Source organism: Rousettus aegyptiacus, unplaced genomic scaffold (assembly GCF_014176215.1).
Source record: "Rousettus aegyptiacus isolate mRouAeg1 unplaced genomic scaffold, mRouAeg1.p scaffold_m13_p_6, whole genome shotgun sequence".
NCBI lineage: Eukaryota > Metazoa > Chordata > Mammalia > Chiroptera > Pteropodidae > Rousettus > Rousettus aegyptiacus.
Genome location: NW_023416309.1, coordinates 52,614,785 through 52,640,238, shown reverse-complemented (window position 1 = coordinate 52,640,238; position 25,454 = coordinate 52,614,785). Strand labels below are relative to the sequence as shown.

The 25,454-nt window shown below is 36.3% G+C and overlaps 1 protein-coding gene and 2 non-coding genes across 4 annotated transcripts in view; all 3 read left to right on the top strand.

Moving 5' to 3' along the window:
* Positions 1-24,748, top strand: part of EIF3A (eukaryotic translation initiation factor 3 subunit A) — a 32,299-nt gene extending 7,551 nt beyond the window's left edge. The window contains exons 5-23 of one of the 2 annotated variants that reach the window (XM_036223409.1): positions 838-1,037; positions 2,305-2,513; positions 4,009-4,180; positions 7,448-7,552; positions 7,934-8,032; positions 9,110-9,226; positions 9,470-9,655; positions 10,319-10,666; positions 10,896-11,000; positions 11,083-11,196; positions 12,435-12,557; positions 13,071-13,224; positions 13,797-13,981; positions 17,340-17,428; positions 17,990-18,229; positions 18,260-18,711; positions 21,250-21,451; positions 22,280-22,461; positions 23,544-24,748. In XM_036223409.1, the coding sequence (XP_036079302.1) occupies positions 838-1,037; positions 2,305-2,513; positions 4,009-4,180; positions 7,448-7,552; positions 7,934-8,032; positions 9,110-9,226; positions 9,470-9,655; positions 10,319-10,666; positions 10,896-11,000; positions 11,083-11,196; positions 12,435-12,557; positions 13,071-13,224; positions 13,797-13,981; positions 17,340-17,428; positions 17,990-18,229; positions 18,260-18,711; positions 21,250-21,451; positions 22,280-22,461; positions 23,544-23,767 (3,506 nt within the window). In that variant the 3' untranslated portion in view covers positions 23,768-24,748. Of the gene's footprint in view, positions 1-837; positions 1,038-2,304; positions 2,514-4,008; positions 4,181-7,447; positions 7,553-7,933; positions 8,033-9,109; positions 9,227-9,469; positions 9,656-10,318; positions 10,667-10,895; positions 11,001-11,082; positions 11,197-12,434; positions 12,558-13,070; positions 13,225-13,796; positions 13,982-17,339; positions 17,429-17,989; positions 18,712-21,249; positions 21,452-22,279; positions 22,462-23,543 lie in introns of both variants that reach the window. The other variant, XM_016142521.2, reaches the window with a different exon arrangement.
* On the top strand, positions 7,665-7,795 carry LOC118604450. Its single transcript, XR_004951754.1, has one exon. It is a non-coding gene; the product is annotated as a small nucleolar RNA SNORA19 (small nucleolar RNA).
* On the top strand, positions 8,667-8,797 carry LOC118604448. The gene has a single exon (XR_004951753.1). It is a non-coding gene; the product is annotated as a small nucleolar RNA SNORA19 (small nucleolar RNA).
* Positions 24,749-25,454: the final 706 nt, after the last annotated feature.

The following is a 25,454-nucleotide window of genomic DNA, read 5'->3' as shown; positions in this document are numbered from 1 at the left end:
CTTTAAAATTAATTACTAACAAATGTCCATTAACATATTAATATTTTAATGACAGCAAATAGTTCATATTCATATCTATGTAAAGAGTTGAAATTAGGTTACCATAAATCCTAATTTGTATTATATAGTTTTAATTAGTACAAAAGTTTGTTACTTTCTAAGATAACAGTTTATCATACAGCTGACTCTTGAACAGCCTGGGGTTTAGGGGCACCAACACCCTCCCCCATGTAGTTAAAAATATTCATAGTACTTTTAACTCCTCCAAAATGTAACTACTAATAGCCTGTTGTTACCTGGAAGCCTTACTGATAACAGCCAATTAACACATTTTATATATGTATTACATTACTGTATTCTTGTAAAAAAAGTAAGCTAGAGCAAAGAAAATGTTATTAAGAGAATTATAAGGAAGGGGAAATAAATTTGTAGTATTTATTGAAAAGTAAATCAATAAAAATTTGATTATAAGCGGACCTGTATAGTTCAAACCTGTGTTATTCAAGGGTCATTTGTATTTCGGGCTAGATTTTTTTTGCTCTTTAGGATTTGAAGAGAGAAGTGTTTGAAAGGTGAGTCGCACCAGACCTAAATTTGAATAATTTTCCATATGTAAACTCTTAGAACTGTATTTTAGTTCTAGGACAGGACTGAAGACTATGTTCAGAAGGTAAGGTAGTCAGGGCACGTGGATTATTAGGACTCTGATCACTTCTGAAGACTGATAAGTTCAGTAAATTTGTTAAATAATTCATCTTAATATATGAAGTACAACCTATTCAAATGCTTGAGTTCACGGTGGAAAGTTCCTAATATGTTTTACTTTTGTGCTTACAGCTTTCAAATTCTGCCTCCAATATACCCGTAAGGCCGAATTCCGTAAGCTGTGCGACAATTTGAGAATGCACTTGACTCAGATTCAACGCCACCATAACCAAAGTACAGCAATCAATCTCAATAATCCAGAGAGCCAGTCCATGCATTTGGAAACCAGACTTGTTCAGTTGGACAGTGCTATCAGCATGGAATTGTGGCAGGTATGGCGTGAACTACTAGCTTTTTTTCTGAAGTAATAGCTCGTGTTACTTCTTTTTTTCCTTAATGAGTATCTTCATCTTGATAGCTGTTGGTTAATTTTAATAATACATGAGGAATTTAAGATTATTTGATGGAATAGGGAAAGTTCTGGATGGGGAATCTCAGACTATTTTGGTTCTAGTTGCCTGCTGTGAAATCTGGGCCAAATCATGTAAAATCTCTTTTTGAACCAGGTTGTTTCCATATGCAATAGCTCATTCTCAGTGCTGCTCAAAGTCTAGTTCAGTGCCTGGTGCCAGTCTGTGAACTCTTTACTGGTCTGTGATTAAAGACATTTCTTTATAGCAATTTCATGGTAATTTTGTGTCTCATTACTCTCATTTAAAAAAAAAAAAAAAACAACTGAACTTGTATTTCCGTTTTGTTTTTGTAGTAATTTTGTATTTTATAAAAGTGTCGGTGACAAGTCGGGAATTAAAAACACAAACTTGTCTTTTACTGTAGATAGTGGAGAAGCACTGGACTAGATCATCTCCTAGTTTTCTTAGCGCTGCTTCGGCTTTATAAGCACGTGTAGTGGGTGTCGTACGTTGTAGATCTTAGTTATGTTGGGGATCTGGTCCTCTACTTGGCCTTTTCACTCTTAAGAATTCTGCAAAGACATTTTCCCATAATTTTGTAGTTATAGCTTGAATCTCTTATGTATTTGACACTCCCCCCCAGCCTAATTGAAATTACAGAAGAAGAAACTAAAAATTGGTAGTTTTTCAGCCAAATGAAAATGCGATTTGATTTCCCACTCCCTCCTAATAATAGCTTCCTTTTCTCTAAGGACATCCTTAAAAAATAATAACCTGATAAATTAAACAGGAAAATATAAGTTTTATAGAAGACAAGTAAACACGCTTATTATTAGAAAAAAATGGATAAGTAAAAGGAAGCAAATGTTCATATATTATAACTTGGAAATAACCTTTATATTGTGTTTTATGCCCTTCCAGATTTTCTATATATTCCCCCAAATGGTATGATAATCACATTAAAAAAAAAAGTCTGTCCACTTTAAGAAGTTTAAGGATTTTTGTAATTGTGGCAGTTTTCAGAAACATCAGATAATTAAGTTATAAATGAATGCAAACCACACATGTAGACTTTTTATTTGCCAGTTTTATTGTTAAGTGTTTGTGCTTTAAGTTGCATAAAGAGATTTGAATTAGACTTTTTGTTTAGAATGCAACGTGACTAATTTATACCACTTAATTTTAGGAAGCATTCAAAGCTGTGGAAGATATTCATGGGCTATTCTCTTTGTCTAAAAAACCACCCAAACCTCAGTTGATGGCAAATTACTATAACAAAGTCTCAACTGTGTTTTGGAAATCAGGAAATGCTCTTTTTCATGCGTCTACACTCCATCGTCTTTACCATCTGTCTCGAGAAATGAGAAAGAATCTTACACAAGAAGAGATGCAAAGGTAAGAATGTTATAGTTGGAGAGAATTGAAATTATGAAACAAATATCTTTTTTTAAATGGCATGGCACTATGTTCTAGGTTAGAGTTTCTCCCCCTCTGCACTATCGACATTTGGTATTGGATAATGCTTTGTTGTGGGGACTGTGTATTTAGGATGTTTAGCAGCGTCCCTAGTCTTTACCCACCAGATTCCATTAGCAGTTCCTCCAGTTTGTCTACCAGAAATGTCTCTGGATGTTCTTCTTGGGCAGTGTTTTTGGTCTTTAGTAGCCATATTTTTGTGCAATAAACAACTCTACCAAAAGCCCAATTGAGAAAAATGGAATATTAGGAGAGATTGTTTTAAAGTATAAGCTTTTTATCCACACCCAGGTATTTAGAATCTCTTCTTAGAACAAATTAAACCCCTAAAAAAGCAAATACTCTCATCAAGTTACTCTTTTTTCTGATTATAAAATGTTAACTGTAGCATATTTGGGATACATATATAGATAAATATGAAAAAGGGTCTGTAGCCTAACAATTGAAGACCCTTTTTTAACATGTAGCCTATTTTTCTTAAGTTATTTTTTAATTATTTTTTTAAAAACATTTCAGTTAGACTTAGGCGACTCGCATAGCATTCTTTTTTTCTTATTGGTAAACCATGTTATTTTGGCCTCTAGTAAAATTACGTACACCAAATTGTTTTCCCTTTCGGCTTTACAGCAATACATAGAAGCAACTAAAAGAATTTTTCTGGTATATTTTTTTGAAACTCTTGGGGACAGTGTTCATCATGTCATTTACTGTCCCTTATGTAATGTAACCCATGTCTGAGATAAGAAAATTGCTTTCCTTTAAGGTGCTTCTATACCCTCTCTTTAGAGAGGGCTATAATAAGCATTAGGCTACTTAGCTCTATATACTTCATTTTGCTTAATCTTCACAGCAGCCTTGTGGCTGAAAATGAAGTGTGTTGCCTCAGGTTTCAGTCTTGGAAATGGTAAAGCTGAGATTCCTACCCTTGACTCTTGGGCTGCAGAATCCACTGTCCTTAGTGTCCAATAGTGCTCTGAATTCACCCCAACTTTCCTCATGTGTTGTAAGGAAGCTGAAATACAGCTTTTGCTCCCACTTCTTAATCGTATTCCCTTATGGTCCTTATACTTTTCCCCTTTCTTTTCCTTAGTTTTTAAAGCTGTCTTGTTTTTGTAAGGAAGTATGGGGTATGCAAATGTGTCTGTCTTGCTATTTAACCCAGTCTTTTTCTGTAGCTAGAAAACATTCACAGTAGTAAGTGGGTGGATGAAGTTCTCATTGTCCAGATATTTGTTTTAACACAGTCCATTTTTTAAAAAAATTAATTTCATGCTTCAGTGAACATTTGTGAACATGCTTCATGGTGGTGGCATGCATAGGCTGTCACTGGCATACCAGGTGATTAAAGAGTAATGTGTTTCTGCTTATCAAATAATATTTACAGATTTAACAGATTTTTAATTTTGTTCTCCAGAATGTCTACTAGAGTCCTGTTGGCCACTCTTTCCATCCCTATAACCCCTGAGCGTACTGATATTGCTCGACTTCTGGATATGGACGGCATTATAGTTGAAAAACAGCGACGCCTTGCAACTCTGCTAGGTCTTCAAGCCCCACCAACACGAATTGGACTTATTAATGATATGGTTGGTATAAGTTTCAGCATTCTTATAGGTCTGAACAGAAAACTTTATGGTCAGGTTTTATGATTTATGATTAAATACTGAGAATTCTGATTTGTTGCTGAGGATTCTGGTGCATGGACAGGTTTGAGAACGCGGATGTAACTGCACTGTTCAGTTAAGATGATTAATCTCTAGTTAAATTTGATGTAGCAGATGAGACTCGGACTAGCTCTGAGGAATCGTTTGGACCACTCAGAAGAATAATGCTGGGCAAGAAGGTTCATGGCTTATTCGAGGGAGCTTTAGGAAATATAATCAAGCTGACATGTTAGAAATATGACAGTGAGGCTAAGAAAGAATGTGAAGTAGATTAGGTCTGATTGTGGACAACTGAAATATTTTCAACTTTTTTTCTCTCTTGTTACTGAAGTAGTGGTTCTTAATCAGGGCTGTGCAATAAAATTGTGTGTGAGGTACTTTTTGAAGTGCAGGTTTCTAGGTTTTCCCTTCTATATACACTAAGTCAATTTCAGAATATGGAGTTTAGGATTTGTGTATCTTTACAGTGTTTTACATTGATGGAATCATCTTACACAGCAGAAATTTATCCTGTGAGTGCCTATTATATGCCAGGCAAGTGATACTTAAATGGAATTTGTATTCCAGAGGAGTTTTGATTTTAGGGATTCTGATTGGCAGTAGTGTGACTTAGTGGTTATTGTGGTGCACCTACAGCAAATTACTTTGGGACGAGAAAAAAGAGGGACAGGTGCTTGAGGAATGGCCTTAACTTTCCTGACAAAATTGGTCAGTTTAGGTAGGAACTATAATAATTCCCCCTTATCTATGGGGGATACATTTCAAGGACCCCCCCCCCCCCCAACACCACTGCCAGTAGATGCCTGAAACTACCAAAAGTACTGAACACTATATATACTATTTTTCCCTATACATAACGTTACATACCTGTGATAAACTTTAATTTATAAATTAGGCACAGTAAGAGGTTGACAATAACTAAAAATCAAATTGAACAGTTATAGCAGTATATGGCAATAAAAGTTACGTGAATGTGCTTTCTCAGAGTATTGTATTACACTTACCTTTTCACTTAAAGGAAGCACTTTCCAGCTTCCTTCTTTAGCATATCTAAATTGTCAGTATCTCTACTCTTGCTCTCTGTGGCCATTATTAAGTAAAATAAGGGTTACTTCAACACAAGCATTATGGTGTTGTTGATATAACCCAGATGGTGATACCGCTGGACAGAGGGCTAACGAACGTCCTGAATGGGATGGAGCAAGAGTATGTGAGATTTTCTCACGCTACTTAGAGTTGCACACAAATTTAAAATTTACAAACGATTTACCTCTGGAATTTTCCATTTAATATTTGTAAACCACAGGTAACTGCAGAAAGTAAAACTGCAGATGGAAGTGCTACTGTCATAAGTTCTCTATAGCAGCAGTTTTCTCTTAAAACGTGTTTCTGTTACAGTAGTATGGCAGATTTTCTTTGTAGTCAAATTTTAAAAATCTATAAAACAGTATTTCTGTCTTTGTTTGCCTCCACGTTTCATTGTGCTGACACTGCGCACAGAAATCAGCTTTGTGTTTTGGCCTGTTTTTATGGACTGACTTAGAATTAAATGTAACAAAACAATAGCATTGTTTTTAGGAAGAGGTTTTACTAGCAAATATGCTTTAAATTTTGTTTTTAATACTGAAGAAGTGTGCCAAATGGATGTATAAGCCATATCTCTTAAACCTGTGTCTGTGTACAGGTTATTAAAAGTTGGTCTGTTATGTACTGATTCAGTGGTTAGTGTTGGAGAGCCTTGAGCCAGCTGCAGGAACATCCAGGTTTGGGTTCCCATTGTGCCCATAGATAAGTGTAGATGTTTATATAAGAAGGTACTGTTTTGTGTCAGGTGAATAGATTAGCTGACTGCCAAGAGGCATGTATAAAATCTTGGTGAGTTTACTGTACATCCAAGGTTCAGAACTCAGCTTTGGGCTCGAGTGCTGAATTTGTAAGCACCTAAAACACGATTCTAGTATCTCAGAACAGATTCAGATTAATTTAGTTCATAAAAGACTGATTGTTAGATCAGAAAGCCACTTATTAATTTTAGTGAGAAATATACTTTATTAGGTTAGGATAGCTTGTCTTAGCACATTCCCTCAGCATATTCTAGGCACTTAAGAGGGAAGTATCCAGATGTTATGGGATATATGTCATGTACTGTTTGGCGTTGGAGTTAAACTAGCGTGCTCCAGTGCGTGGACATCATCCTCTTTTGGGGATGGGACCTCCAACATTTGCCTTAGTCTTGTGACTTGGTCTGTGTGGTACGTACTCCTGTACTTTCAGATTTTGCTGTGTCCCTGCGCTTGAACTGTCTTTGGGTTAGCAGTTCAAAGGTCCCATGCATTATATAGTCTAGGTTAAAGCACAGGTGAGATACGAGTCTCTTATGGGCAGTTTTTGGGTTTATAAAATAATGCCACTCTTTTGTTTCCTTTATAAGTAAGATTATGCAAGCAGTATCTTTATTGTGAAAGAAAGTCAAGTTCTATTCAAATATAAACAAAATGTTATTAAACTGACAGTTTTTAAAAAGTACAAACAATAATTGTAATCGGGTAAATTCTTAAAGGTTTTTTTTCTAGTCATCACTTTCTAAAACCCCCAAGAATAGCTACTCTCCTGATTTATAACATCACAGATTTGCCTGTTTATGGATTTTATGAAATTTAAATTTCATGTAAATGGAATCATGAAATTCTTTTCCTGAGCGTTATATTTGTGACATTTCCTTATGTTCAGTGTTACTGTTCTTTGACCATTTTTGTGTATTACATGAACCTGTTCCTGTTTGTCCGGAGTTTTTCTAGTTTGGGGCTATTAAGAACAGTGGTGCCGTGATAAATTTTGTGGTTCAGTTATTTGTAAACTCTGGTATTTCTCTTGTTATTGATAATAAATTAGATTATTTCGGCCACATGAGTTGTCTTTGTAAATATTTTATTGACGGTGTTTAGGGTTATTTCCCTTTTAAGTTCTTGTGGGGCTTTTTACTATAGGAACTGCATAATTTGGGGCGAGAGACTCAACGTGATTGTCCTGGATTCTTCTTTGGTAAATTTGAAGGTTGAGGTTAGGCAATCTTTTTTTTTTCATTTTCCAGATATCAAATTCTATGTAGTTTTTCAATTTATACTCAATTTAGAATCTCAGTTTGAAAATTTCCATCAACAATTAAATCTTTTCTTTTGCTTACTGTAGGTCAGATTCAATGTACTACAGTATGTTGTTCCAGAAGTGAAAGACCTTTACAATTGGCTCGAAGTAGAATTTAACCCGCTGAAACTCTGTGAGAGAGTGACAAAGGTAAGCCTTTGTGCTTAGGTTTTGGTGATACCACCATGTAGCCTGCCCTGTTGGCAGTTTTAGATTGTTTCTGTTAAGAGAGAAACTCCTAAGTCCTACACATTTGAATTTAGGGCACATTTCATTGTCTTTTTTCTTTACGTCAAGAGAAAAGATATTTCTGATGTGCTAAATAAACCTTTGGAGGTAAATTAGCAGCACGACTAATTTTTAGCCATTGCTGTCAGTCACCTTCAGACAAGTATCAATAGCTTCACATCATATTTTGTATTTCTTTGCATTGCGATGTTTTTGTATGTTAAAATTGAAAAAGTTTTGCAGATGTTTTAGTATCTGTTACATAGAAAGTATAATTTTTTAAAAATTTAATGGGTTTTTTAGGTTCTAAATTGGGTTAGGGACCAGCCTGACAAGGAACCCGAGTTGCAGCAGTATGTCCCACAGCTGCAAAACAACACCATACTCCGTCTTCTGCAGCAGGTAAAAATTTTAAAATGAATGTTTTATGTAAGAACTGGAATTTCTCCTCTTGTTTTGATTGCAAAACTGAAAGATTTAGGAATGGCCTAGGAACTGGGGGCCTCCCCAGATTTACTTCCTGTCCAGAATTAGTCTTCTTATTATGTTATATAATCTGTAACTGCTTTTTTGTTGAAACACTGTCTTGGTGCGTTCTCCCTTATTAGTAATGTAAGGGTCTGCCTTACTCCATTAATCCCTGCATGGTTTTTCATTGTCTAAGGTTGCCATGATTTATTAATTCAGACTATTGATGGAAATCTATATTTCTAGGTTTTTGCTCTTAGAAAAACGTTGCAGTGAACATCTTTGATAACATATCTTTCCATATTTCTGTGACTTTTCCGTAGACATAAGACATGGAATAAGTCAATTTACACATTTAAACCTTTAATGGCTTCTGGAAAGATTCTATTACTGTACATTAGAAAGCCTTTTCTCCTACTAACACTAGATATTATCAGTCTTTTAACATGTTTTAGTCTAATTTCTTATTTAGATTTGACTTTAATGGTTTATAATACAGCTTAAATGTTCCTGTGTTGTCTTCCATTTGTTCCGTTTGGGCAGAGCTATTATGTTCACGTCAGTATTCATGCACATTTCATTGACCTGCTTTCTCTTGTACATGTGAGCAGTGTTATTTCTCATGTGCTATACAAGCGGTCGAAGGTTAATTAGCAGTATAACTTAAATAGTAATGCTGCCAGTCTCCTTCAGACAGATAATTGTTTAAAAAACACTCAGATGAATTAGGTAAGTAGCAGGTCTTTATCTACAAATATGTAACCATTTATTTTTGTTTGTTTTATGAAAGTAGGATTTAAAAAGATTGTGTTTTAACGCGTAGGATTTAGGGTTGAGTGCCTTATTAGAATGCAAGGTCTAGCAATGTACTGTTAACAGATACTCTGAACTTCAGTTTCTTTTCTCTGAAAAATGGGCATAATTTCTCTACTTCCCATTTTTGTCATGAGACTACACCTAAAAAATGCTGAATAAATGATAGCTATTAGTAACCTTGTGTTTTTTATGCAGGTGGCACAAATTTATCAGAGCATTGAGTTTTCTCGTTTGACTTCTCTGGTTCCTTTTGTTGATGCTTTCCAACTGGAACGTGCCATAGTAGATGCGGCCAGGCACTGCGACCTGCAGGTATGTGCTGTAAGGGGACACTGAGCTAGCAGGCCTGTGGGGACTAAAAACACATGTCCTTTGTTGCTCAGCTTTCAGTTCAGGGGCACCATTTTAAAGCTTTATTGAGTGGAGTCTTTAGTTTTTGTGTTTGACATTATTTTCTCAAATTCAGTTGAAATTTTTTATCAAAAGTCATTTGTTTGTTGAATGACTTTATATATGCATATTGATTTAACTGTTGATAATAATTAATTTTCAAAGGTTCGCATTGACCACACTTCTCGGACCCTTAGTTTTGGATCTGATTTGAATTACGCTACTCGAGAAGATGCTCCCTTTGGTCCTCATTTGCAAAGCATGCCTTCAGAACAGATAAGAAACCAGCTGACAGCCATGTCCTCAGTACTTGCAAAAGCGCTTGAAGTCATTAAGCCAGCTCACATACTGGTACGCATCTTTGGGAGAAATGAACTACAGAATTTTTGAGGGGCCCTCATATTATGTTTCTCACAAGGTTTGAGATGATGTCTGGGAGAAGGGATTTATTTTATATATTTCCTATTCAGTTCTATTTGGTAGGTTTGTTATTTTATCAAGTGTCTTTACCAGGTATAAAGATCATTGAGCTGACTTCCATGGTGTCAGATAATATACCACATGGGCAAATGAGTCCTGGGGGTACAACACGTGACCACATGTGATGGCCCCTCAAAGAGGGCATACCATGACTGGTCTTTTCCTTCCTCCTTATGTTTTGTTTGTGATGTGTTTTTAGTATTCCTCTTTAGCTTGAACACTTTTAAAATAGATTTGTTGCAGAGAAAAGTTGACTTAGCAAATAAAGGTTTTTCAGCTGTCATTGCCATTAAAGTCTGTATAAATATCTAACCAATGTATTGTATACCTGAAACTAATATAAAGTTTTTAAAAAGATTATAGTAGTAGAGCTGTAGCATTTGGTATTGGGAACTTAGTAGCTTGAATAATGTCATCTTGTGTTATTAAATGGAAACACATATAAAGGTAATTCATAAGAATTGTTTAGTACTTTTTTCGATGTCTAATATGGTATGTCAACTTAAAAATTTTTTAACGCATTTGTTTTTGAAGCAAGAGAAAGAAGAACAGCATCAGTTGGCTGTTACTGCATACCTTAAAAATTCACGAAAAGAGCATCAGCGCATCCTGGCTCGCCGTCAGACAATTGAGGAAAGGAAAGAGCGGCTTGAGAGTCTGAATATTCAGCGTGAGAAAGAAGAATTGGAGCAAAGGGAAGCTGAACTCCAGAAAGTACGGAAGGCTGAAGAAGAGAGGCTGCGACAGGAGGCAAAGGAGAGAGAGAAGGAGCGTATCTTACAGGAACACGAGCAAATCAAAAAGAAAACTGTTCGTGAGCGTTTGGAACAGATCAAGAAAACAGAACTGGGTGCCAAAGCATTCAAAGATATTGATATTGAAGTATGTAGCACATTGCTTATTAAACTTAGTTTTATCTGGATCTCTTAGCATAATCCTTTAGCATTTATTATTTTATTTTGGGTTATTTGGTTATTTTGGTACATGTAGTTTATTAAAATCTGAAGTAAGCATTAACATTTTTATATTGCATTAAGATTTGATTCCAGAAGCAGTGCTCAATTATATTTCTTTTGTATTCTTTTTAATGTTTGCGCATTTATATTTTCAGGACCTTGAAGAACTGGATCCAGATTTCATCATGGCTAAACAGGTTGAACAACTGGAGAAAGAAAAGAAGGAACTGCAGGAACGCCTAAAGAATCAAGAAAAGAAGGTAAAGGAAAGGACTGGTAGACTTAACATGTCAAATTAAACAAGATTTTATTTAAAACTACATTTGTTTTCATGACATTCAGATCGACTATTTTGAAAGAGCTAAGCGTTTAGAAGAAATCCCTTTGATAAAGAGTGCTTACGAAGAACAGAGAATTAAAGACATGGATCTGTGGGAACAACAAGAAGAAGAAAGAGTAAGTTTTTAATTGTAATATTTTTAGACTGTAAACTATAATTAAATACTGAGCCAGTAATGGGACCAGGGTTTCAAAATTGGTTTACTTTGCATTCTTTAGCCAGAAATAGTGCTTTAATGGCTGCATACTAACAGATTGGTGGACAGAAATTTATATAGTAGAGATTTAAAAATGTAACTTATACAAAAACTGAAAAGTCCGGATTTTAAAAGCAATTTTATGGAGATATAATTTACACGCCATGTAATTCATCTATATAAGGTAGACAATTGATAGTTTTTAGTATATTCACAGAATTGTTCAACTGTCTGATTTTAGAACATACCCCAAAAGAAGCTTGGTACCCATTAGCAGTTACTCTGTGATTCCTTTGTACTACGTGACTATAGGCTGCCACTAATATTTTCTATTTGCCTATTTTTGATATTACATATAAATGGAATCATACAATACGCAATATTTTGCGACTAAACGGTTCTTTCAGAGTTTTGTTAGTCTGTATTACGTTTACCTAATGATACGAATGTAAAGGCTTGCAAGTACTTGTAGTGGTAAAATTGGTAATAAAAAGAAAGTGATCTCATTCTGGTTAAAAAAAGGTAACCACAGGCAGGAGATGGTATACGTCTGTGGGGACCCCAGTGAGAGAATGCAGCCCCTTCTTGATTCCATCGGACTGTTGTCATCCTGAGTCTAGTGTTGCCAGCTCTTCCAGTTTTTTTAGGAGTTGGAATTTTTGTGATAAGTCCCTTACTGTATGAAATGAGGAAAAGTGTTACAAACCAAATAATATATATGATCTGCAATCTCTGCCCTGAAGCCTTCCATTTTTTCACTTGGAGCACAAAAGGAAAAACCTTAAATCAGTAGTTCATTCTGTCTTAATCTCCAGTTGTTCTTAAGGAAGAAGTGCCTTTAATAATTCAACCATAGTGCTTATTACCATGAGCTATTTATTGTTTATCACATACATTATACTTTTTCCTTTATACAATTTTTAGCACCATGGTTCTAAATAAAAACTTATACGGGTATCCCAGGACTCTCTTATCCATCTTCTGTCCCTGATTGCCTTCCTAGGGACCTGTTGGCACAAATGATAGCTACCTTCCATTATTGTGGCAAGATGGAAGCGTCAAAGGCTTGTATTCTTCGTGAATATCTGTCAGGAATTGGGGGTAAATTAGTAATCAGATAATGCTTTGGAAACTTAATTTTGTATTATGCATTTGCAGATTACTACTATGCAGCAAGAACGTGAAAAGGCTCTTGAACATAAGAATAGAATGTCACGAATGCTTGAAGACAGAGATTTATTTGTAATGCGACTCAAGGCAGCACGGCAGTCTGTTTATGAGGTGAGCTAATGACTTCAGAGAATGTTTATTGATGAATATTTTGGCTTTTGGCTTAAGGTTTCTTTAACACAGTAGCACATTCTATCTTAAGCTAATATTTATAATGTTACCATTTATCATTCAGTAACACTTTAATAGAAAATTTCTTAAATATTTTCTAGGCTAAGTAGTCATTCACTATATTCTGAAGGTGAAGGGGGACTCCATAAAATTTGCTGCCGTTACAAGCTTTTGTTTACTGTTCGATTCAGAAAAAAAATCAGTGTCATGCTTTTCTGTTCTAATGTAATTATGCGATTTAGTGTGGTAGCAAACACACTTAATATTGTCAATAATTTAAATTTTTAGAAATCTGACAAGTGAGAACAACTTCAAGTTATTTGGAATCCTGATTTTTATATTAGAAGTTTTTTTTTTATGGTTCCAAGAATGCTTTTGTAAACTTAATGCTTGTTTGTGGCTCTTCAAAAAAACTGACTTTTTTCTTTTAAATTTTGGGGTAACCGATTAAAGGAAAAACTTAAACAGTTTGAAGAGCGATTAGCAGAAGAAAGGCATAATCGCTTGGAAGAACGTAAAAGGCAACGTAAAGAAGAACGCAGAATAACGTACTATAGAGAAAAAGAAGAGGAGGAGCAGAGGAGAGCAGAAGAACAGATGCTAAAAGGTAACTCGCCCGAGATGGGAGGTGCGATAGATAACACAAGGTGGTTGTTAAGTCAGTGTAGAGCGAGCTCGTTTAGACAGTAAAGGAATGCGGAATCGGGATCATTGGCATATTAACTGCAACTAACTAGTTCTCAAGTTCCGAGGTCTTAGTTGTTTACAGTTCATTATCTGTGAAGATGTTATGTCCTACTAGCTGATTTTCACATTTTTGGTGTTTTTTAAAAAACTAATACTGCCTTTTAAGTTTTTATCACTGTATTCTATATAGTATCGACAGTTTTTGAGGAAGATATGCCAGGTGAAACTGTCAAATGATACTTTATCTGAAATCCTAGATGCTCGGAGTTGGGAAGGGAGGGATTCCTAGTATGTACAAAGCTATAATGATGAGTGACATAATACTTGTTTTCTTAAAAATCTCCTGTCTTTTAGCTAAATGTAAGCTGTTTTTAAATCTGTTAAAATAATTTACTTTTACCCTGTGCTGCATGTTAAAACCCACAAAGGAGACCTAGCACTGGGGAAAAGGTACGGGCAGGAGGCACACCTTTAACTTCATGTGTTCTTTAGAGCGTGAGGAGCGAGAGCGTGCTGAACGGGCCAAACGTGAGGAAGAGCTTCGAGAATATCAGGAGCGGGTCAAGAAGTTAGAAGAAGTAGAAAGGAAAAAACGCCAGAGGGAGTTGGAAATTGAAGAAAGGGAGCGTCGTCGAGAAGAAGAGAGAAGACTGGGTGATGATCCACTTTCTAGAAAGGTGAGTGCACAGACATTGTTTCCCGTGGGGTGGCGTGTTTATCAACCAGTCCTCTTGCACAGGACGTTGGTGTGTCAGTGCATGTGTTGATGTTGGGCCTTAGTGTTTTAAACTGGTTACATTTACGTTTCCCCCTTTATCTTGAGTCTTTGATTTCCTCTCCTGACTGCTGGCACTGTTAATCATAGTTTTGAATCTAAACCTCCCTTTTTTGTTTCTGCATTCCTACCTTAATTCATATTTTTCTTTTGTCTGTGTTACTTTCTGGGTTTTTTACTATTCTTCCTGGTCATAATTTTCCCACAGCTTCAGACCTTTCTCTATGTTGTGACCTGCTTGATTTTTCATAATGTATGCTCGAGCATTACACCTGCTCTTGGATTTCAAACCTTTCTTGGGTTGGTGTTCATTACTTAGGGCCAAAGGTAGAAACATGCCTGAGCAGCCAGGACCTTCCATGTTTGTTGCTTTTTTTCATTAGCTTCATATGTCACTATTTTCTTCTTAGTCACCTGTATACTCTAGCCATTCCAAGCTAGTTTTATGCCTTATGTATCTGTGACAGCTATCCGTGTGCTCTCTGTTTTCCCTGGGATGTGCCCAGGCTACCTCTTAAACAAAATATCGGTTATTTTTTAAGGTAAAAGGTAATAAGTAATTGGAGTATTTCTTGCCTGTCTTTTCTCCACTGCTTTATCTGTATCAAACACTTAATCTTTATTGAAGGAACTGCTGCTACTAATTAACTATTTTATCTTCAATTTGTTTTATAGTATATGTGGATAGACTTAGCTTTGTTACTCTTGTTGCTAATTTATATTTTTACTTCATTATTGGTGAATAATGGTTTCTAATTTTTTTAATTTAATACATTTTTCTCTTGTTTCCTAAACCATGGTCAGATTTTATGAGTATTCCTTTTCTCTTGAGCGCAGAGTTGTGTGTATGTATGAAATCAGAGTTTTTGTTTAATTTATGATAGCTTTATCTTATGAAGAAAGTGAGGTTAACTTACCAATGTTTGTGGGTTTGTCTTAGTTTTTGCAAATCCGTCTGTGTTCATTTTGTGCATTTTTAACCTTTTGTTTCTGTTTTATGCCCCGTCTCCCTCTTTCAATTGGACAGTCTTTAGTTTTACCTGTTCACATTCAGCATGGTGTAACAGATTTGTTTTATTCTTGACGTTAGTTTGGAGCTTTTTATTTGCCCCCATATCCCGGCCATTTCTTCTTTAAGCCACACTTAAGAACTTCGCTCCTTTCATTTTGTTTCTCTGTTCTTTTAGTGGTTGCTATCAGTGTTGTCCAGAATCTGTCTAAGCTTTAACAGTCAAAGTTTTGAAAACTCTTCTGTCTCCAGAACAAAACAAAATTCTGAGTATACCTATATTTATGTTTTATTGAATTAGTTGAATATTTTTGCCTCCAGAGCATTAAAGCAAGTATCTCTATTTAAGGACTCATTTAACAATTTTGTAGCCATATTGGAAAACATAATTTAGTTTCAAATATGGTTACATTGTATAATTTTCCCTTCTTTATAGATACATTTTTTTTTTTTGTATTTTATCTTTTTTCAACATATCTTTGTGTATGTTTCAAAAGAGGTTTTTATTTCAGAGTTTGGTTCAGTGGTTCAGCCAGTTCAAAATCCTCCTCCCTCAGATATTTGGAGCCTGTGTGTCCTAGCACACAGTGGATGGGGAGAGTGGTTCTTCATAACAGTCTTGGTGGTGTTACTTCTGTAGACACGCTGTCATTCCTTGGAAACTTTAAAAATTTTCTCTATCTTTGGGGTAAAGAGAGTTAAAAAATTTCAACAAGACTATCTTCAGGCTCCCAAGTGAGGGGTCATCATTGGTCCATCCTTTTGGCTTGTGTGCCCTTTCAGCCCAGGATTGAATTTACTTAGAGAAGATTGACTTTCCTTCACTTTGGGGACTTTTTTCTCCTTTTGGCTTTTCAAAGTTCTATTCTTTTATCTCTTTATGTTTCACTTAACTCTTTTCATCTCTTTATCCTTTTGTAGTTGGTACTTGAGATTCCTGCTTAGTTTATGTGTTTATCAGCAGGGCCTATTCTGTTCGATCTATCAGTTGACTTAATTTTGGGTGATATGTTAAGTTTTTAGAATTCTTTTTGTTGCTTTTGTTTTAATTTATTTATTTTAAATTGAAAATATATTTATAGAATCCATGAAGTAACCCCCTGCATGACTTTAGCATGCATCTGGCATTACACACTGCCATTACAGTAATATTGACTATATATCTTATGCTGTACTCTAAGTCCCCGTGACTGTTTGTAATTACAAATTTGTACTTCTTCATCCCTTCACCTTTTCTCTTTGTGTAATGGCTCTAAAACTAGTACATTAAAACCTTTTAATGTACTAAAACTCATAACTTGAATTCTTTGTTAAGTTTAATTTGCAGGGTGGGAGAAACTTGGTTTTCTGGGTGTGGACATTTCCTCCATTGAAGTGACCATAAGTTACATTGACAGTTGAGTTCATATTTCCTCCCATGTTCACTTGGACAAGTCTCTTAGAGCAACTCCCATCTTGAGAGATAGCCCAGAGTGAGTAGTTTTGATGGCAGATGACTTATCAGCTGGCCATTCTTGTCCTTCACTGCTTCTTATTGCTAGTTGTTGGAGGTTTTTGTTGCCAAGACTTTTGAAAATTTAAGTACAAGATTCTCTTAGGGATTATTGTTATTTTCAGCTTTGTTAGATTTTTTATTATAGCCCTTCCACCCCACCCATAGACCTTGTTATATATTGTTCTTACTTTTCTTGTGGCCTTGAGTTATATTTGTAGGAGCATTCAGGCTGTGTCAGAGGTGTGCATGATTAAAATTTTATGCATTGTCTCTTAGAAAGGTTCTATCAGATTTACATTTTCTTCACCCTATGGATGTTGATTAGCCTTTCCATAATTTTTAACGGCAGCGTAATATTTTGAAGGAGGGAATTACTGTTAATTTGACCATCCTCATTTGACATTTACTTTGCTCTGCCTCTGTTTAGTAGACACAGATGTACATTTTGTGACATTGGGCTTTAATCTCAAATGGGAATTTCTAGGTCAAGAAAGTCTGTAGGCATTTTAATAATTCCAGTGGGATACTGCCAGATCGCTTTCAAGTGGTGTTTTATCAGTTTTTAGAGCCACCTAAAACACATGAGAATCCCAGTTTCACTGTATTGTCAGTCTGATTTCGGGTTAAAAAGAAACAATTTTATAATTTGTTTATGTTTAAGGACTTAAAATTATTTAATGTAAGTACAGAAACATTTGAATGATAATACCGGTCATTGTAATGAGTGTTACGTCCCATTAACTTTGGTCAATGTAGGACTCTCGCTGGGGAGATAGAGATTCAGAAGGCACGTGGAGAAAAGGACCTGAAGTAGATTCTGAGTGGAGAAGAGGTCCACCAGAGAAGTAAGTAGAGTTAAGGAAATTAGTACCAACTAATCAAAGGTCCTATAAAGGCCTTACGAGTGTTTTTCTAATTTTGTAGGCTTGGGAAAAGAAGAGCTGTGAAGAATTGTATGTGTGTCTATTAAAATGTGTTTTATAGTTTACTCCAACACTGCTGTAATTACCGACTTTTAAACATCTTGGGAAATACATGCTTCAGTTTTTCGAATTCCCTAATCGAGTAGTATTGAAGTTAGAGTAAGAATGAACAGTTCCATGACACATCTTTCTTTTCCTTTTAATTTCTTAAGTAGATCAAACCATCCTTTAAAATGAAATTGCCAAGGTACTGGTCAAGTGCAGATACTTTTTTAAGGCAGTTGTCTGCTTATTGATTTATTTATTGATATACTATTTTGGGTTTTGTGTTATTTTTTTTATTAGAAGAACATATTTTAGAAGTAGGATTAATGGATTTCCACTGAAATGATTTTTTAAAATGAGTGAAATAATTTTGAAAAGGATCCTATTTTTCTAAGAAGAAAATTTACTCTTAAAAATGTTTGGTTTGTTGCTCTGTAGGGAGTGGAGGCGTGGAGAAGGACGGGATGAAGAGAGGCCTCATAGAAGAGAAGAAGATCGCCCAAGACGTTTGGGGGAAGATGAAGAGAGAGAGTCTTCTCTTAGACCTGATGATGATCGGATTCCCAGGCGCAGCATGGATGATGACAGAGGCCCTAGACGTGGTCCTGATGAAGATCGGTTCTCTCGCCGCGCGGCAGATGATGACCGGCCTTCCTGGCGTAGTGCAGATGATGACCGGCCTCCCCGACGTATCGGCGATGATGACAGGCCTCCCCGACGTATCGGCGATGATGACCGGCCTCCCCGACGTATCGGCGATGATGACCGGCCTCCCCGACGTATCGGTGATGATGACAGGCCTCCCCGACGAATTGGAGATGATGACAGGGGCAGCTGGCGTCACGTGGATGATGACAGACCGCCTAGACGAGGGCTGGACGAGGACAGAGGAAACTGGCGGACAACCGATGAGGACAGAGGACCAAGACGTGGGATGGATGAGGACCGGGGGCCGCGACGAGGTGCCGATGAGGACCGGGGACCTTGGAGGAATGCCGATGACGAAAGAGTCCCCAGGCGCAGTGCGGATGATGACAGGGGGCCTTGGAGAAACATGGATGATGACCGGCTCTCACGGCGGGCTGATGACGATCGGATTCCCAGCAGAAGGGGCGATGACTCAACAAGACCTGGTCTCTGGAGACCATTCGTCAAGCCAGGTAAAATTCTGGAATTCAGAAAACCAGATTGGCTGCTTTATAGAATTCATTTGAGATACTTACAAATAGAAAGTGAAATTTTTTACATAAGCGAGTTGCCACTATTCTATAGATCATAGCAGGTTATTTCAAACAAGGGAAGTCTCGTGGCTAATCACATCTTGACTTTTTAAATAAAATTGGTTTTCAACTGAAAAAATGAAATGTTAATATAGCCCAATTTCTGTCATATGTCTATTACTATTAGTTTTTAGGTACACCGGTGTTTTATCTCTTTCCTGGAATATCTCTAGTGATTTTCATGTCAAAAGCTTGCCTTCAATATCCCACACAACAAATTGCGACTTTACCCCTTTTTCTGCTTTAGTGTTATGTGCTTTGTTTTCCTTTTGCCTATTGTCTGCTTTAAGGGTTTTTCTTCCTGTGTTCATACCCTAAGTGTTCACATTCTTCAGGTTCTGTCTTGGACTAGCTTCTTTGTAATACATAATGAAGAGCAAAATTTACTACACATTTGTACTCTTGCCAGCCATGGGATTATGTTCATGGGAAGAGCTCATTACCTTACTTTGTCAGTCTTGGGCCTGCTCATCTTTTCATACTTTATTATTCATGAGCAATTGTATACAAGTGTGTGACTTTTACCATATTTTCCACATGACTTCTTTCCTTCTCTTTAGAATTGGTGTTTACAACAGCACATCTCTACCTGGAAGTGTCACTGACCCTTCATACTCCACTTACCAAAACTGAGCACGTGTGCACGTGCGCGCGCGTGCGCTCTCTCTCTCTCTCTCTCTCTCTCTCTCTCTCTCCATCCCTACACCTACACACCTGCTTCTCTTCAGGGGCACCACCGTTTATCTAATTGTTTAGTTGGAAATCTGGGAGTTCTTTGCTCTTTCATCCTTTAAGTTAAGTTTTTCCGTCAGTTCAGTGCTACTTTTTCCGCGTTCCCTAAAACCACTCACTTCTCTATTCCCTCTGCATATACTTGGGTCTGGGCCACCATCATTCTTTGAACTCTTGCTGTTATTGGTCTCTGCTGGCTCTCCCACCCCAATTTCAGTCTTTGTGCAGTAACCAGCATGAGCTGTTTGAGCAGCTTCTTGCCTTTACCCTTAGTGGATTCTTTTGTGTACTTGTATCTTCTAGTCTCACTTCATTCTGCTGTCCAGCTGTGTGACTTTGGGAAAGCCACTTTCCTGTGCTTTGTGTAAAATGGGGATAACAGTATAGTCAGTTCTCATAATTCATGTAAGTTGTGTTTTATAGAGTCTTTGGATACTGAACTGTTTGCTCCTAGGGAGAATATAAAGTTAGGTTCTTGTGAGCCTTCTTGTCATAACGTTTTTGTCAGCCAGTCAGTACATAGCCTTGTTTTTTACATTTCTGTTTAAAGATGCTTTTTTTAATACGCACTACCGATTCATTAACATCAAACTCATGGCCGAAGCATTGTTACTCATTCCTGAATGAAGCTTATCTAACGATATCTTTTCTTCATTCATTGCCTTGTGCTTGGGAATACTAGAGATAACATTGCGCCACAATGCTTGTGGGGCATTTTAAACAATGAAATAACCAACCAAAAGCACAAAAATGCAAAACCACGGCACTAACTAGACCTCCAAAGGACACTTTTAAAATATGAAAGCTACAGCAAGATGACAGAGTGTTGCTTTTTCGACCTTAGTTGAGACTGTGCTTGTCAGGCTGCTTGAACATTTTGCCGTTTTTGCCGTTTTGCATGTGTCCGTGAGTGACTGTAAAAGTTTTCAAGTATTACTTTTGGAGATAAAAATAAATTTCAGCATGCAGGCAAGTATGAAATGTACATAGCTCAGCTATGGATAGGATTCTAAGTTAATATATGCAGAGTTTAGTGATGTAGCACATAGTAATATAAAGGCTAACAGCAATAATAATTATTAGCCTTATAGCTATAATAAATTTCCATGAAATTTCTGTTCCTTTTGGGCTCTTTGTGTGCATATACATAAATAAAATGTTTCTAGATTTGGATGTTCCATGGATAAGTGAGAGGTATTGGACAGGGTCAAAGGGTATATCCTTATTCCATGACTGCATGGTGGCAAATGGTGGAGGGCAGGGATATGAAAGGAAGAGTTTTTGGTTACACAGGTTTTGAAAATGCTGCAAGATATAAATCAACTCATAATTGGGTCTTTGTCTCTCAAAGATAGAGCTCCTGTTGCACACTCTTTTAAGTTTTCTGCTTAAATGAATTGTTTACCAACAGAACAGATTTTATACCCTAAATCACTGTCTGTATATGTGATACTCAGGCTATATAAATTTCTTATGTATTCCTATATGTCAGAAAAACATGATAGGTAGTCAGATAGCTGGTAATTCTGTGAAGTGAAGTAAATGGCTTTAATTTTTTTTTTTTTGCGGTTAGGATGTCTTAACATTTAGAATGATGATGGATTAATGTTGACATTAAGATCTTTATTCATAGTTACCAATCTGTGTTTCCTGAATGGAAATTTTTTTTGCTTAAAAAAAAAATAGGTGGATGGAGAGAGAAAGAAAAAGCCAGAGAAGAGAGTTGGGGTCCACCTCGAGAATCAAGACCATCGGAAGATCGTGAATGGGATAGAGAAAAAGAGAGAGAGAGAGATGGTCAAGATCGTGATGAGAACGACAAAGACCCAGAGAGAGAAAGGGACAGAGAGAGAGATGGGGATCGAGAGGATCGCTTCAGACGACCAAGGTTTGATGTTCTAATTCACATCGTTTGTGGAGTTAACATTTAGGATTTTCTTAATGTACTCTCTTGTGTATTCCCAATCATTTTTGAGAAATAGTACTTCTCATTCTTCCCGTGTCCCAAATTATCTATTAGAATCATAATGTAGTGTTTTATGTTTTTTTTAATTTTAGAGATCATCTAATCAAACATTCCCTCTTAACAAAATGAGAAAATGGGAGACGTGGGCTGTGTGGCTGTGTATAGATTGTGTAACTCTTTGGTAGTGGGGCAGGTCCCCACTACCAGTTTGCTACTTTTCCCCTGTGGTTTAGGTCAGTTTTATTGCCCTAAAATTATTAAAAGCCCCTTTGCTTTTATTAGTGGTAATAGTTCTAGCTTGTTTTCTTTGGCCAAAGTGGTCTTGTATTGATAGATCTAGATCATCTATGTTTAATATAGTTTCTGTAGAGAGAAAAATGTCCTCTATCTGTAATGTCCTTTATGGTAACCGGCAGTCACATTTGGCTGTTGACCATTTGGCATGTGGTCAGTGTAAATAAATTTTATTTCTTTATTAAAATAAAGAATTTTTAAAAATTTATTATTTTTGTTAATAAATTTAAGTAGCCACATATGGGTGATGGCTACTGTGTCGGATAGTATGGATCCAGAGATTCTTATTTGACTGCCACTCCTGAGGCATCAGATTGAGATCAATTTATGAGTTTAAACTTTATCCCTGTTATAGCCAGAAACACTGAGTACCAGCTTGGGTATGATATAGTCATTTGTAATTACCCACATAGTCTACCAGCAGAACTTAGAACGAGCCATTTTGAATCACTGCAGGGATGAGGGTGACTGGAGAAGAGGACCAGCTGAGGAAGCTTCAAGCTGGAGGGATTCAGGTCGCCGTGACGATAGGGATAGAGATGACCGTCGTCGTGAGAGAGATGATCGCCGTGATCTAAGAGAAAGACGAGATGACAGAGACCGCAGAGGACCTCCTCTCAGATCAGAGCGTGAAGAAGGTAAGGACAGTCTGCACAGCTGCCGAACTGTTGGAGGACCACGATTTCCGAGGGAATTTTGGATTTTATTGAATTTCCTCCTAAGTTTGTATGAACAACAAAATTTAGATAGTTGGTGGATATTTATTCAATTTAGAATTCGTGGTTCTCATAAACTTAGTGGTTGCTCTGTGAAGTTAGCTTGCCTTAATTCAAAGTATAGTAGTAGACTGACTGAATTGGATAGTAAGCAAAATATATGTAGAGAGAAAATTTATTTTACGTAAGTGAAACAATTTATTGGCTATTGAAAAGTAAGGTCATAGTCGATTACTACAAAGTATAAAACATTCTCTGAAATTAGTAACAATTGAAACTTCAGTGAAAAAATGCTTTTGGCGTTTTAAATGATTGTCGCACTTAAGTAGTCTCAAAAGCTTCAAAATATTTCGTTGGTACGACTGCATTATAAGGGTATTTTTTGTGTTTTAGCCGTAATTAAAAATATTCTTATGGCTAATTAGCTGTTTAAAATTTCTTCAACAAGAACCAAAAGTCCTTTTAATTTAAAAACTTATCCTTCAGCCAGATTTTTGTCTTAGTTTTTGTTTTTGTTAAAACAATTAGGACACTTCTCAGACCAATGATTTCTTTGTCAATTTGATATCTCTAAGACTGTATGTTCTTTTAAAGGTTTTCTCAGAAATTGTATCAAAACGAATAAAGATATTCAATTTTGATTATTTTTTAATGGCGATTCTGTATTATCTTCAATACAGGATTTCTGAGTAATTTGAGGCATTCCCTTGTTGAAGTTCTGTTTAATCTGAGCCAATAGAATATAGTATAGACTTTTTTTCTGTTCTATAATTTTTTACTTTTTATTTTTCAGTTAGAATTTACATTCACTATTTGTTTCAGGTGTATAGCATAGTGGAGTGTAGTGGTTAGACATTTATATAATTTACACAGTGATCCCATCCCTTCCCATTTTAGTCTAGAACCCACCTGGCGCTATGTACATAGTTAACTGCAGTATTATTGAATATATTTTTTATACTGTACTTCATGTCTCCATATTTTTCTTTTAATTCAACTGATAGCAAGTTCTTGGAGACGTGCTGATGACAGGAAAGATGACCGGGCGGAAGAGCGAGATGCCCCTCGTCGTGTTCCTCCCCCAGCTCTTTCAAGAGATCGAGAAAGAGACCGAGAAAGAGAAGGTGAAAAAGAGAAGGCCTCATGGAGAGCTGAGAAAGATAGAGAATCTCTTCGTCGTACTAAAAATGAGACTGATGAAGATGGATGGACTACAGTACGACGTTAAGGCTCAAGATAATGGATTCAAACTCTCATGTCTTATAGGTTTGATCACATTCAAGGATTATTATACTTGTGCTTCAACCAATCTAAATTGGATTCTTTAATGTTGTCTTACATAACACAAAAAGCATGAACTTGTATTAATCCTATAAAATAGATTGATCATGCACCGTATCCACAGAAGGTTGGAAAACCATGCCATTTTCTGGAATTTAAGGTGTTGCATTATTTCATCAATCACTTGTTTATAAAAAAGAAAAACTAAAAAATAAATTTAAAATGTGAACCCTTCAGGTATTGAGTAACACCTGTATCTTGGTATAGAACTGATTTTTTTATTTTGATTTTGAAATATTAATTTGGAATGAGGTAAGGTTCTGTTATAGAAAATATATTTCAAGACTCTTTAAAGCAGGGAGCTGAAACAATTTTCACATCATTAGTAGTTGAGACATACCTCTAGGGATTTTGAGGTATCAACTAAATTTAGGAAGTTTTTAGGTTCACTATAAGTGCAGCAGACATTACCAACATTGGATACAGTGGGAATTTCTGTAGGTTTTACTTGCAAGGTGAGTATAAAGCAATTTGCAGTCGTGGTAATGACAAGAATACTGCTCACGTGTGAATCCACAACAGTTACAGCTTTTAAATTTTAAAGCATTTGGTAAACTTGCTGACCTTTTTTCTGTTGCCAATAGCAAACTGCTTTTCCATTAATGGAGAATTCATGCTTTTCAAGCATTTTAAATAAGACAATATTTATAAACGTGTGGTTTCGAGGAATTGTTTAAATTCTTTTTCTTAATTTCCTTTCTCTTCAGGATAGATTCTTTCAACAAGTAATTCGTAGTAATGACTGTGTTGACTTCAATTTTGGAGTGTAGTAGCCATGTTAAAGATTAACTACTTTGTCTTATTGAAGCCAACACAGAACTTGCTGCTGTGTTTTTTCTTTGATGATAAATAAAATACTTACAGAATTTGTTTGTGTTGATTTGTGTTTCTAGTCAGGGTTTTTTTAATAGTTAATTTGCATATTCAGTTGAGTTTGACTTAAATTTTACCAGTACCATTAAATGTCTCAGTGTTTAGTACCAAAGAAAACCTAAATATAACAAAGCAAATGTGGCTAAGACGTTTCCCCTAAGATGTTCTTCATTTAACGAGGACCCCCTTAGTTTCTGTGTAATGCTGTTGTCTCTGAGCTTGTATGCATGCGTGTGTGTGTGTGTCTGTCTGTCTCTGTGGTACCATCTTGGATTTTCCTCTGAAATTAGAAAAGTCAATGCAGAATGTTAGTTGCAAATTTACAGTGGCTGTGCAGGCACTTTAATTATTTCTGATCCTGAGTAGTGGTGAGAACTCTCGTTGGTACACTTTTAAGGCCAGAAGAGGGAGTCCCGATGCTTTTCTACTGAAATATCAGACACAGCCTTTTTTGTTTGGTGTTACCAATGATAGAAACCACTTTTTTAAACATTTAGCTTTCTTTTCAAACAAGTGAAAGTCTTAAAAAGGTCTGTTTTGGGATGCAGGCCTTTCCCTTTGTAACAAGTAAAGAACTTGGGGCAGTAACATGCTGAGTCATATGTCAGTAGAGCAGAACTTTCTGTGACATCACAGGCCCCAATGCACGATTCATTTAAATAGCACATTTGTTTAGATGAGTGACAGGTGCATGCGTGCTT